Genomic DNA, 13,919 nt, shown 5'->3' with positions numbered 1-13,919 from the left:
ATAACAGTCATATTACACTTCATTTCAATTCTAGATTTCTGAGAAAAGTAGGGCTTAGGGGGTTATTTTTCTAGTTTTGCATGCTTCATTATAAACTTGACAGGGTGCTAGATAGAATAAAATACAGAACGCTGCGTTAAAACTTGCCATGCAGTCCCATTAATGTTTGACCTAATTGCTGTTTTAACAGGTGTAATTGTGAGTGCGTGTGCAGCACAGAGATAGCTGACAGTTTACAACTGAATTTAATTTGTGTGTTGGTGACAACTGTTGAACTCAGAATATGCTGAGTTAGCCCATGGAGAGCTATTTGTCTGAGGTATAGGTAGCATAGCTTCCCCTGAAAAAAAAAAGGGGGAAATGTTTCTGTTTCCTGAATGATGCCTGGTTAGACCAAAAATGTTCTTTTAGATTGCAGTTAAGAATTGCGACCCGTGGTGTTGAACAGCTGGCAGAAGGTGGGAGAATGGTATACTCTACATGTTCATTGAATCCTATCGAAAATGAAGCTGTAATCGCAGCTCTGCTGGAAAAGAGTCAAGGTGAGAATGCAATCTTGGATAGTAGGGGAAATGTTATTTTTTTTAGTCCTCCTCTCCCCCTGTCCCAGTGCCCGACCACCCTCTGGGTGCAGACCCTTTCCCTAAGCCCCAGCCTGACCCTCCCCTGTCCCAGCTCCATGCCGTTCCCTCGGGTCCTGTTGCTGTCCCCAGAGAGCAGAGCTCAGCGCCTGCCCCTCCGCTCCCCTCCTGGGGGAGCTGCAGGCCGCCATGAGGCCTCCCCTCAGCCTGCTCTGCTCTGGGCTGAACAAACCGAGGGACCTCAAACGCTTTTCATGCGTCTTGCCCTCCAGACCCTTCACCATCTTTGTAGCCCTCCTTTAAACACTTGCTAATAGTTTTATGTCCTTTTCATATCGTGGCACCCCGAACTGCACACAGCGCTTGAGGTGAGGCTGCAGCAGTGCAGAGCTGAGTGGGACAACCACTTCCCTCAGCTGGCTAGCAAATGCCGTTCCTGATGGTCCCCAGGGTACAGTTAGTGCTTTTGGCTACCAGGGCACACTGTTGACTCATATTCAACTTGTTATTGACTAAAACCCCCAGATCATATTATGTGGGACTGCTCTGCAGCTTCTCATCCCCCAGTCTGTATGTATAGCCAGGGTTGCTGCTTCCCTGGTGCAGAATCTGGTGCTTTCTCTTGTTAAGCTTCATGTAGTTGGTGATTGCCCAGCTCTAATTTGTCAAGATCTCTCTGGAAGGCAAAGAGATTTCTGCCCTCAAGGGAGTCAGCAGCTCCACAAACTATTCCTTCAAGTCCTGCATCCAAGTCATTTATGAAAACATGAAGGAAAACTAAAATGGAGCCCTAGGGAATCCCACTGGCTGCCAGCCTATAACACTGAGTCCAACCCATCAGTCAATTGTTCACCTATCATATTATGTATTTATCTAGCTGCGTACTGGACATTTTGTCCATAAGGATACTTTGAAAAACAGTATCAAAAGCTTTACTGAAACTAAAAGAGATTGCATCAGCTGATTTCCCTTGGTCAACAAGATGGGCGACATTGTCATAAAAGAAATTAAGTTCATTAAGCAGGACCTTCCCATCTTGAACACACAGTGGCTCCAACCAATGACTGTGTTGTCCTTCAGGTGTTTTTCAATAACACACAGAACAATTTTCTCTATAATTTTACCAGGCACTGAAGTGAGACTGACAGGCCTGTAATTACCAGGGTCTTCTTTCTTGCTCTTCTTGAAAACTGGGTCAGCAATTGCCAGCTTCCATTTGACCGGGACCTCTCCAGATTCCCAGAAACACTGAAAAATAACAGAGAGGTCTGGCATTGATATCAGCCAGCTCTCTGAGTACCCTGGGATGAATCCCATGGGCTTCTATGCATCTAGCTGGAGCAGCACATCCCACACAAGTTAGGGGTTGATTGCGAGTTTATTGGTCCTTTTAAAACGGTTCCAAGCTCTATTAATGATATGCAAAAAGTACAGTAGAATCAATAGAAGTCAGTCTGTGTTACCTGTCTTCTGATTCCGCTGGTTGGGCTCCATGACATACTCACATTCCTTTTGGAAAACACAGCGTGGGACCTTACTGATGTGTGCCATAGGAGTAAAAATCAGAGTGTCCTTAAGCGGTTTGAGGAATGTTGTTGCGTGCCAGTAAGTGTGAGTCACTGATACCATCAGTGTCCTTTGAGTCACATTTTAACATGCTTGTAAATTTGTTTGGGCTTGTGTTTTTGTACGTTTTTGGCTTGCATATGCTGCTGTTAACTCTCAACCACCTGAAGTAACAAGAGGTGAAAAAATTGAGCTGGGAAGGTGCAGTGCATTAATTTGGGTTAGTAGGGTTCGGTAACCAAAATTTCTGAACTTTAGCTGAGGGACATTTTTTTTCTGAGTCAGGATCTTGAAGTTGGGAGTCACCTAACTGGATTTTGCATGAATTTTTCCACAGTTTATTATTAGGATCACAAACCAAGAATGGAAATAGATAGAGGTCAGCAACTGCAGCATTTGGGGCAAATGTAATAGTTGGAAGTAAGCATCTTTACTGCAGTATTGGGACATGGCATATGGATGGCTCATTTGGGTATCCCAGTGAGCAAACCTTATCCTCACAGGGCTTTGAGTATAGATGTGGCTAAAGAAGGGCGAAGTAGTAGTGCAGTGGTCTGTGAGGGGCATTGCACCTTGAGGAATTGCTTAGGTCAGTCCTTAGTACGTAGCACTTTGTAGTACTGCTTCTTGTGGAGCACATCAGTGTTTCCTTTCCCCTCAGGGCAGGAGTAAGGAAACGGCAATTTTGTACCACGTTTCTCTGCTGGGAATTGTAGTGCTTCTGCTACTGGTCTAATGCCGGATTGGTCTGATGTAGTCTTGAGGCATCAGCTGAAGCCATGCTGGAAGTAGTCAAGAATATTCAAAGTAAAGACACAAATGACATTTTGAATCTCATTCAACTTGACGTTTTAGAATATGTATACCTGTATCACTTTTTCGTTTATTTAAAAGACATACTTCCAGCTGTCACATACAGCTAGCCGCTGTAAGAGTAAATGTTTAGTCATGTAGAAGAGGTTGATAAATTGTGAAAAACATGAGGAGAAGTCTGCCTTATTTTTAAATAACTATTCAGAATCACAAAAAAAAAGAAATTATGAGGTTACTCTTCATCCCGGAAGAGTACTTCTGTGAAAAATACTTAAGCAGTTTTGTGAATCCAAATGCTAAGTAAATGAAAACAGAAGTTGTTCTATGACTGCGCTGCCTGGAACACTGATGTTTAATTATATAGGTTGTGGTGAATTACACTGTGTAGCAGTTGGGAAAAGTGTCTAACCAACCATACGTTGTTCTTTGGTTGATTTATAGGTTGCAAACATCTGTAGTTGGTATGAGCAGCTCTTAGCATCTTTCTTGTTGATTTGCACTGTAGTAATTGTATTTTGTTCCTTGGAAGTCTGAAAAAAGCAAAGGCATTAAAGTGGTCTTAAAACATTAAGGAAAACTACTTTTATAAAAGTTAATTAGGAGAACAACTCTCAAATTGTGTTTTCAAAAATGTTTTGTATCTCTGACATTCCAGGTGCCTTAGAACTTGCTGATGTCTCTTCTGAGTTGCCAGGTCTGAAGAGGATGCCAGGAATTACAAAATGGAAGGTACTTTAACGTGTTATTTCTGTGATGTTCTTGGTCTATAGTTGTGTGTTAAATTATGGAAATTTCAAAACATTAGATTGAGCTGAAATAATGTTAGCAACTTGCTGTTTAGAGTTTTAGACTATTGTAGAGAAGAGAGGTAAAATCTTTCTAATGGTAAGTTCTTGTCTCCTCATCTGCTCTCCTTTTCTACTTTGGGTTTTCTTGGCTCTATCACCTCTGCTTTCTTAATGATTTGCTTTCCTACCATGCACAGCTGATGGCCTGTAGATGGCAACATAATTTCAGGCACATTTTAATTTAGCCCTCTTCCTCCCTCTTTACAGTTTATAGCTGTTAGATATTACAGTTGTTTAGCTGGTCCATTTGAATCATTTGGAAGTAAATGCTGTTAAATCCATTATGGAAATAAACTGTAAAAACTGCAGTGATGTGAGTAATCCTAGAATATTAGTAGAAATTCAGTATTTTGTTCCAGACCTTATCTGATTCCAGTTCTGGAAACAGACTAGTAGGGAGGGGCAAAAAAAAAAAAGGGGGGGACACCAAAAACCCCAAACCAGAAGCTTTCTCAACTTCCTGTTAAGAGTATAATCAAGAGAAGTAGGCAGCCATCCTGGCAGTAGGGAAAGGAGCTCTGATTAAACTTTACTTATAAGCATGTGCCTTTGCAACACCATTGCTTATTATGTCTTTCAAAACCCCATTTCATAGTCTCTTGCAGTGGTACAGTCTGCAGGTTTGTGCCTGTGTGTAGGCTGATGAACAAGATGCACAGAGTAAAGGTTTGCTTATGTTCTACTGTTAGAAATCCAGACTAAAAGCTGGCTGATTTCTTTGCTGTTATAGTTCCATAAGTTTCAATTGTGTTCTTGTAACTGAAAGGTATATGTAAAATTCATAACTGTGGCTCTATAATCATTGTTTTATTTTGTCTGTGCTGTGTAAGGCTACAAATATATACATAAAGATTGCAAAGATTATATTGTGTTCCCAGGAACATTTATTTCTGTGATTGCAATTGAAATACAAATCCCCCTTATGGGTATCTTTAAAAAAAAAAAATAGTAATAATAAAATTTGTTGGAAGTTTGCAAGACATATTTCAGCCTTTATTTGCTGCTACTACATTCTTTTCAAGCCTTGCTAGCTAGCTTGTCACTGAATGTATTAGCTTGCTTTGGCACTGTTTTTGCTCAGTATAGTCTTTTGTTTCCTGGTGAAACATCTGTTCAATGGGAGTTCTGTGACTTAGCGATTATATTAAATATTCCTGAGCATGAGTTCACATCAAATCTCTGGAAACAGCAAAAGGAAAACAAGGTTTTGTTCACGTGATGTTTAGATGCTTGGAAACAGCATTCAGGATTCTGTCCTTAAGTCAGATAATGAGCGAACTCCAATGACTTATTTCATAATTTTGAAGGAAAGAATATTTTAACTTTGGGTAATGGTAATCTGCTTCTGCATTGCTTTTAGTCTTTGTTCTACCTTAACAAGAAGCTAGCAAAATGTGTGATAGAAAGGAGTTCAGTGCCTTCTTTTCGATAGTTTGTCATTCCAGCAGTTACACTGGGAGGTTTGACAGGCAAACCGAAACTGAACAGAGCAGGGCTGTTGGGCAATTATTCTAATATCCACTATAATTCCAGACTTGTTTACACATCCAGTTGTTTATCAGTCTCGTGGTTTTTCTCCCCAGCTGAACTCATGACTTGCAAAGGAAAACAGTTCAGAATCACAGTCTATCTTGTCTCCATCTAGCAATATGGTATGCAGCATGTTTGGACTTGAAATACCTGCAAAAGGGTAGTATTTTAGGTGTAATTGGTTCAGTGTCTGAACTTCTGCTTATATCCTAAGAGTCCTTAAAAGCTTTGAGCCTTCAATGGAATAAGATGATGTTTTACACATGGTTGTTAAGTAGCTTTCCTTAAAAAAAAAAATCGCTATCTATGACCTTTGTATTTGTCATGGGGCTCTGTGCTTATATCTCCTAAAAAATAAAATTGGGATTCCTCATTTCTTGTCTCTCCTGGAATGCAAAGAAGAATGATCAGCATTATTCTTTGTATACTGCTCGGAAGGTGCCTGTAGCAGGATGTTTCACAGCCAGTCTCATGGAGAAAAAGAAGTGACGTACTCTGTATGGTGGCTTACTAATCTTATACATTCCGCTTTTGTCCTTCATTCTTTGAATTTTGCTGTTCTGTATGTTCTGGAAGGTTAACAGGGATAATGCAGTTGATTCTGCAGCAGTGTCTACTGGACTGCTTGCTTTTTGAAGCATACAAAGTGGAGGAAAGAGGCACGGCTGGCAAGAATCTCCTGCTCTTAGGTGCACACGTACAATGCACGTTATAGGAACAATGAGCTATAAAGAATTTAATTTACTGTAACAGAAAATAACTTCTAGGCATCTGAACCTTGGTTTGAAAGTATTTTAATTAAAAATGGTGACCTGTATTCTTTGTTATTTATATTTCCTCTTTGAAGGTCATGCTGAAAGATGGACAGTGGTTTGAAGAGTGGAAAGATGTGCCTTTAAATAGACAAACACAAATACGTCCCACTATGTTTCCAGTAAAGGATGAAGAGAAGCTAAAGGCAATGAATCTGGAGCGTTGGTAAGAGTTTTTCCCAAGTAGATTTTACGAGGTTTTGATGGTTACCTCCTATGGTGATGGACAAATTATAATTAGGAGTTCAAATAGGAATGTGTAGCAGTATGCCTGTACTTGCATTATGTCTATGCTATGCTTGTACAGGTCTGAATACAGTTTGGTTGCTTCATAGGTAACGTCAGTACACAATATTTAGATTTCAGTGAACATTGCTTACAAGGAATAGGTATTAATACAACAGGTCAGCTTCTTTGCAACCAATAAGGATACATGAGCAAAATTACTGGAAAAGTATGCTAAGCATTATCAATTCAACACCGTGACTTATTTTCTATGAAGGACTTTGCATAGTTATTCTAAAAATAGCGTTTAGATATGAGTCATTAAAGCTCAGATGTGAATGGTGAAATGAATGCGTTGCACTGATGCAAGTAATTTTGTCAGAACGCTCTATTTTAGATCCTGTTCCTACCTTGAATTAAATCTGCGCAATCCTGATAGGGGTACTTTATGCTGAAAGTAAATGTGATGCTTCTAGTACTTTGCAAGAGTCTGAATGCTGATGATGAATCTGCTGCAATTTTTTTTTCCCTGTAGTCTTAGGATATTGCCACATCACCAGAACACAGGAGGCTTTTTTGTGGCTGTTTTAATAAAAAAATCTCCAATGCCATGGAACAAACGCCAGCCTAAGGTAACTTCTTTTAAAAGAGCAAAATGCTACCTTTCAATAACATTTCTGGAATTTACCATCTCCTTTTAATATAGGAGAAAAAGGGGATTCTGAAATCATTGTGAAATAGCAAGGTAAAAGTTGAACAGAAAATTAAGACTGAAAGAACTACAGAACCGCATTGGACAGGATAGCTGAAGCTGTCACTGCCTTCGGCTGTGTGATCTGTTTGCTGAAAGTTTTTTTCTACTGTGTTGTAAGCTAATTCCGATTTCAGTTTATCTTACTACGTGATGGGTTGCTCAGAAGTGATTTGCTAGCAGATTGAGTCCATCAGATCATCAACAGGGGAATGGATGTAAAACAGTAAGGAGCAGCAGCAGCTTCAGCCATCTGACTTTGATCCATTGTTGTCAGTTGTGTGTTTTTTAATTATTAGTATTTTAAGTTGATATGACTTGTTTGATCTCTTAGACTGTATCTTGGAGAGAAACTTCCTGTGTGAATCCCTTTTAGCTGTTTCAGTTTATTTGATATGCTTCATTAGAAGCCCTTATGAGTAAAACTTCTGCGGCAGTAAGGAGAAACCGTTTGTTTGGAGACAGGCCTCATCCAAATAGTTTATACTGTTCAAAGTTTAATGCTGTAGCACTCAGTGCAGTTTAATGCTGGTGTAGCAGGCTGTGTGTGTCATTTTGACTGCTAGGAGGAAAGAAGCAGGTCCTGGCTTAACGTGATCTCTGAATGCTTGAACATGATCTTATAAATGGTACAAGAATACCTTTCTTGTAAACTTGGTAAGACATTGTCTAGAGCTATGCTTAGCAGTAAATGCAACCTCTAACTACCTCAGTAGTTAGATTAGCTAACTAAATGGATCTGTCGAAGCACTTCCATACAAATTGATAAGAACTAAGCATGTGCAAAGAGAGGGCATGGGTACCTTTTGTTACCAATTAGGTACTGCTTTGTCTTTGTTGAAAATACTTTGTTTGAAATAGGTTCATCAGAAATTGTCACAGAGAACAGAAGATGCTGAAGTAACAACAACGAATGCAGATGATGGTTCTGAAGATACTGCTGAGGAACCAACACTTGCTGAAAATGAAGAGTCTAAGAAAATGCAGGAATCTCAGAATTCAGACACGGAGCAAAGCAAAAAAGGAGGAGTATGTGGGTAAGAGACTAAGTATTTGTCTTGTGACAGCCTCGTTATTGCTGAGTATTGTGTAGCTCTTCTGTTATTGGACTCTTTTAGAAACGGGTCAATAAGAATTACTGAATTTGCTCAGTTGTCTACATTACTGTGCCTGTCTTGTGTTTAAGCAAATTAGGAAAATGACTGCCTTGCCTATTAGTATTTGCAAAGTCTGTTAGCTCTTTCTTCTCTGTCAAGGAAAAGAAGTTAACCTTTGGAAGATCTTTAACTGCCTCTAGAGTTTCTCTCTCACAAATCTCTGCATACTTCTTTGTGTGCTTTCTGCTTTCAAGCACTGCTTTCACTTCCTTATTTTAAGAAGCTAAATTATAGGTAGTGTTGTCTTACTGAAGTACAGAATGTCAGTATCAAGTTTGGCATGCTACTGTTATCATAAGGCAAGTGTTGACTAAATGAACTGAATATACTGATTCTAAACTGATCACTTTTTGCTAAAATTGAGAATGGTATTTGCTTTTTAGACCACCGCCATCTAAAAAAATGAAGATGTTTGGTTTTAAAGAAGATCCTTTTGTGTTTCTCCCTGAAGATGATCCATTGTTCGAACCTATCCAGTAAGAAAAAATGTTTCTGTTTTTGCGGTAGGATTACAAATAGTATAGGAATATTAATAATTTAGTTAATCACACAAGATGGATCTACTTGATCATACATAAGCTTTTTCCCTAACATTTTACAAGATCATAGAATCATAGAATCATAGAATATCCTGAGTTGGAAGGGACCCTTAAGGATCATCAAGTCCAACTCTTGACACCGCACAGGTCTACCCAAAAGTTCAGACCATGTGACTAAGCGCACAGTCCAATCTCTTCTTAAATTCAGTCAGGCTCGGTGCAGTGACCACTTCCCTGGGGAGCCTGTTCCAGTGTGCAACCACTCTCTCTGTGAAGAACCCCCTCCTGATGTCAAGCCTAAACTTCCCCTGCTTCAGCTTAACCCCGTTCCCGCGGGTCCTGTCGCTAGTGTTAATGGAGAAAAGGTCTCCTGCCTCTCGACACCCCCTTACGAGGAAGTTGTAGACTGTGATGAGGTCTCCCCTCAGCCTCCTCTTCTCCAGGCTGAAGATGCCCCTTTCCTCCACATTTGAGCTCTTAAAAAGAAAGTCTAAAACGTCTGGATTTGGCAGGCCACAGAGGACAGTTTGCATTGGAAAATTTCAAATGAATCTTAGTATTTATGACCAAGAAGCTTTTCTTATGCTTAGAAATGTTAGTTTTTTTGTACTTAGAAATCTCAGAAATGTTAGTTGTTGTGTACTGAAGCCAGCGTCAAGTGGCTGAAGGTGTTTCTAGAGATAGCTCAAGCAAATATGCTAATTTGTACGTTTTGAGTATGTGATTTCATTGTTCATGTAACCAAAACAATTATTATATGGCCTCAGGAAGTTTTATGCATTGGACCCTTCATTTCCCAAGATGAATTTACTAACTCGAACTCAAGAAGGAAAGAAGAGACAGCTGTACATGGTTTCTAAGGAGCTAAGGAACGTGCTTTTGAACAACAGTGAGAAGATGAAGGTATGGTTCATCTTCACAACAGAGATCATAAGCATCAGTGGATGCCTCCTTTAACTTTTTTGCAGAGTTGACCATTCATATGGAGAAGTAGCCCTCTAATAGGCCTCTTCTTACTCTGAATGTTTTCCTCTGTTTCCATCCTCTGTTAAAGAGATGAAGTACTATCTCAGAGGGGTAAATATCAGTCTCCGAGATTAAAAGCACTGTTATTTTTGGCAGGCGGAAGGGATCTTAAGAATAGAGGAAGGGACTATAACTGCTGCTCTGTGTGTGTACATGAATTCTTCTGTGATCTTCAATTACTTTCACAAGTAATCACAAGTTTACGCTGATGCTGTTGTAGATATGAGCCCCTTATAATTATAGGACATATTAAGATCCTGAAAGCCTACCAAAAACAACAGATAACTTCAGTTGAATTATTAGTTGTGTGTGCTATATGGGGACATTGTTTAAAGTAATTTCAACAACTGAATGTTTTTAAAAATGCTTAAGCCGAATGATGTTGACATACAAAATATGTTTTGTGAATTACAGATCAAGGAGGAAAAACATTTATTTATTTTATTTAATAAGACTCCCATGCTAAATGGATTCGGCAGGCCATGGAGGATGGTTTGCATTGGAAATTTTCAAATGCATCTTAGTGTTTATGACTCCCATGCTAAACAGAAGTCACATTAAATAAATAAATAAATAGTCCACATGCTAAAGATTTGCCTTAAAAGTCATTGAATAAACTGGGCTGACTTCAAAGCTAGATCAGGTGTGGTTTAGGGTCTTGTTTAGTTGAAAACTGAAAATTTCTGAGTTTGTCCAGTAAATATTACAGGTCTTAAAGACAGATATATACTTATTATTTTATCCCACATGCAGAAAATGGCTACAAAACTGACAATTTCAAGAAACTGGTGTGTTTCACTAGACAGTAAGACTTTGGGTACCACAAAGGATATGTGTCCTAATATTAAGCATCTGTTTTTAAAATCCTGTCCTTGATTGCATTTCCCAAAATCACACAGAGATTTCTGACCAAGATTAAAATTAGACCTTGATAGTTGGGTGCCCTCATTTTAAGACTACCTCTTTTTCGCATTGTTCAGTTTTCAACATGGAAAGGAGTAAAGGACTTCAGAGAGAACTATATTTTGATACTGGATATTCCTTTTTTCCTTAAGTTAATGTTCACATGAACTTAAATAAGTGCCTAGTACAAATGAGCAGATGTGTCAGAGTTAGCCTTTTTTCCTAGTTTTAGTAGAGCAGCTGTAGAAAAGCAAAGTGGTAATTTAGAATTTGTACTCTTTAATGATGCTTATTTGCTTTGCCATTTGCAGGTTATTAACACAGGGATAAAAGTCTGGTCTCGCAATAGTGATGGTGAGCAGTTCGGATGTGCCTTCAGATTAGCACAAGAGGTAATTATATAGTATTTTATTTTCAGAGAAGATAACTGTGGTGTCCTCTTGAGCTTAGAGCACAGTTGGCACTAAATTTGTCAGATTAAGAGCAATTTGCATTTTTAGAATGTTTTAACATTTGAAAATTGTCTTCTGGTATCGGCTAAAGCATGTACTGTTTTTAACATTTCTCCTTCAGAAAGTAGAGGGCACATTTCAAAATAATTATATTTATCTATTATACAGGGGATATACACTCTATACCCATTCATTCATGCAAGGATTATAAATGTCTGCATAGAAGATGTTAAAATTCTGCTAACCCAAGAAAATCCATTCTTAAGTAAATTTAGCAGTGAAACACAGAAGAAAGTCAAAGACATGGGTAAGTCTTCTAGTTCGTGATATGACAAAACAATCATTATGATGTTTAAAACAGAAAACTAGAGAAAAATCCACTCACATAAACTGTATTTGCTTAAAAAAATGACTAAAGTTATGTTAAACCTGTTAATTAGGTAGTGAAGCATTACTGAAGCCCGGTGTGTTACTAGGATTTGTAGTCCTTTCTGGTCACAGCCCTTGAGGTTTATGAATTCCAGAGAAGAGAGAAGTTGCAAACCATGTGAATTCATGCAGCAGTAGTGAGGCGTTTAAAATACCTGAAGAAGAAAAATTTTAGGTCGACTGTTGATCTTTGCTCCTCGTAGTGTGCCGGTTGAAACTCTTTGTCATCTGAAATTGTTTCTCATGATTCTGTGTATCAAATTTAGGTACTCAGATTTTATTGTCTTAAATATGGGGAGCAATATGGACTCATGCTGATTTATTTTTTCCTCTGTGCTGGATGCTTGAAGAAATTAAGACTCTTTTTCTGTTTATTTATATCATTTTATTTCCAAGTCATCACAGGTCACTTTGATATGGGATGAGACAAAATGGGAAAAACTTCAGAAATAAAATTTGGGCTGGCATACTCTTATCATAGAATCATTACAGTTATAAAAGACTTCAAAGATAGCCAGTCCAACCATCCCCCTACCACCAATATCAGCCACTAAACAATGTCCATATTACTTAGGTAAAAGGTCCTTGCTGGATCTTCTGAGTGAATTAATCCACTATGTGGTTTTATAGCTTAATTGTTTGCTTTGGGGACTTTTTTAGGCAATTGCTGACGTAACTAAATATTTTTGGTCTGGCTAAATAAATAAATAAGCACTATTATTGTCTATAATTTATGGTATTGATGTAGGTAACTGCTAATCAGCTGTCAAAGTCATGCTGTGAGGCTGTCTAAAAAATTGTTGTTTTTTTTTCAATATTTTTCTAATTACAATCATTCAACGTTAACATTGCACCAAGTGACACATCTGTTGTTTTTCTCCCCCCTCACCATGCCCTAGCGATGGGAAGTATAGTTCTGAAGTATGACCCAGACCCAGAGTAAGTAGATGTGTTGCTTTCAATTTACTTGCTTTTAAAATTTGGACAAGAATTTATTTTCACTGTGAGAAAAACAAAAGTGGAGGTGCATTGATATCAACAATGAAGCTAGACAGAATGCAAAGAATTGGAAGGGAAAGAAGCTATCTTGCCTTTGTGCTTTCAAAACAGTTGCTCTGTAAAGGAGAGCCCCTAGTTCTGCCAGAGATGCACAGGATGATTGCATGTGATGTTTTTGTTCCCTGCTAAGGGAAAAAATTAAACATTTCCATTGTTCATTTTTGTTGCCTAAGCAGTTTCAGAAGCTTTTGAGATATCTTTTTAAATGTAAGCTTACATTGCACTGTTGCTTAAATTAGTTTTAGAAGCCATCAGAGCCAGAAAATCATTTTACATGTTGCAGACATTAGAGCTTTTTTTTTTTCTTTTTCATTCCTTGCTGGTAGGCAAGCAGGTACATGTTTAGATATTGAAGTTACGAACAAAGTACTTGCATCTTCTACAGATAGTTATAAATCGCACTTACTGTTAAAGATTGTGTGTTTATTTATCAGGATATGCCTATAAAATTAAGTTTTCAAGATTCACCTTTTCCTAGTTGACCAAATATAACTGCTTGTTTGTAGAAAACCTGATGAGCTTCAGTGTCCTATAGTGCTGTGTGGTTGGCAAGGAAAGACATCACTCCGTGCCTTTGTGCCCAAGAATGAGAGACTTCATTACCTGAGGATGATGGGAGTTGAAGTGTTTAAAGCAAAGAGGAAAGAGGAGGAATCAGAAGGTAAAACAGAGGAAGAAGGTCAATGTGGAGCAGCACAAACGGAGGAAGGAATGGATGTGGAAGATAAAGAACATGATTTAGTCACAAAAATGGAAGCAGAAGTAGGTGAAGAATCTTCCCACAGTCCTGTGGAAAGCAGTGCTATGGAAGTAGAAAATAAAATTGAGGATTTGGGTCAATTTAGTAAAAATAGCAACAATCATGTAAGCCAGGAAAGTAAAGACAGTGATACAAATGATGTGAAAGATTAAATTTCTTTCTCTGTTACTTGGCTGCTTCCCTGAGAACTCATCCAGTCTTGCTTCTAGCATAGAAGAATATTTTAAAGTTTCAGTTGGAATGTGATGTTCCTTTTTTAAAGTTTCACCTATTTTATTTTTTAAATCAAAAACTATAAAGAGATTTCTCCTCAAACATGTCTTATTTGTACCATTTTTAAGCTCGGTTTCACTGGTGGGTTTGAGTGTCTGTTGCTGGCAATGGACCATGCACCAGTAAAATCTAAAGCCTGTCTTTAAAATGGAATAATGGTATGTACAAATAAACTGCCTGTGGAACTGTTCTGCA

The 13,919-nt window shown here is 38.4% G+C and overlaps 1 protein-coding gene across 1 annotated transcript in view; it reads left to right on the top strand.

Moving 5' to 3' along the window:
• The window catches only part of NSUN2 (NOP2/Sun RNA methyltransferase 2), an 18,797-nt gene extending 4,878 nt beyond the window's left edge, over window positions 1–13,919 (top strand). The window contains exons 8-18 of the mRNA XM_038174410.2: window positions 412–542; window positions 3,616–3,689; window positions 6,186–6,316; window positions 6,911–7,007; window positions 7,988–8,163; window positions 8,667–8,759; window positions 9,590–9,725; window positions 11,063–11,143; window positions 11,372–11,510; window positions 12,532–12,571; window positions 13,198–13,919. Of these exons, the coding sequence (XP_038030338.2) occupies window positions 412–542; window positions 3,616–3,689; window positions 6,186–6,316; window positions 6,911–7,007; window positions 7,988–8,163; window positions 8,667–8,759; window positions 9,590–9,725; window positions 11,063–11,143; window positions 11,372–11,510; window positions 12,532–12,571; window positions 13,198–13,603 (1,504 nt within the window). The 3' untranslated portion in view covers window positions 13,604–13,919. The remainder of the gene's footprint in view (window positions 1–411; window positions 543–3,615; window positions 3,690–6,185; window positions 6,317–6,910; window positions 7,008–7,987; window positions 8,164–8,666; window positions 8,760–9,589; window positions 9,726–11,062; window positions 11,144–11,371; window positions 11,511–12,531; window positions 12,572–13,197) is intronic.

This window comes from Anas platyrhynchos, chromosome 2 (genome assembly GCF_047663525.1).
Source record: "Anas platyrhynchos isolate ZD024472 breed Pekin duck chromosome 2, IASCAAS_PekinDuck_T2T, whole genome shotgun sequence".
Taxonomy (NCBI): domain Eukaryota; kingdom Metazoa; phylum Chordata; class Aves; order Anseriformes; family Anatidae; genus Anas; species Anas platyrhynchos.
Note: the sequence above shows the minus strand (reverse complement) of the source record. Positions and strands in the feature narration are given on the sequence as shown.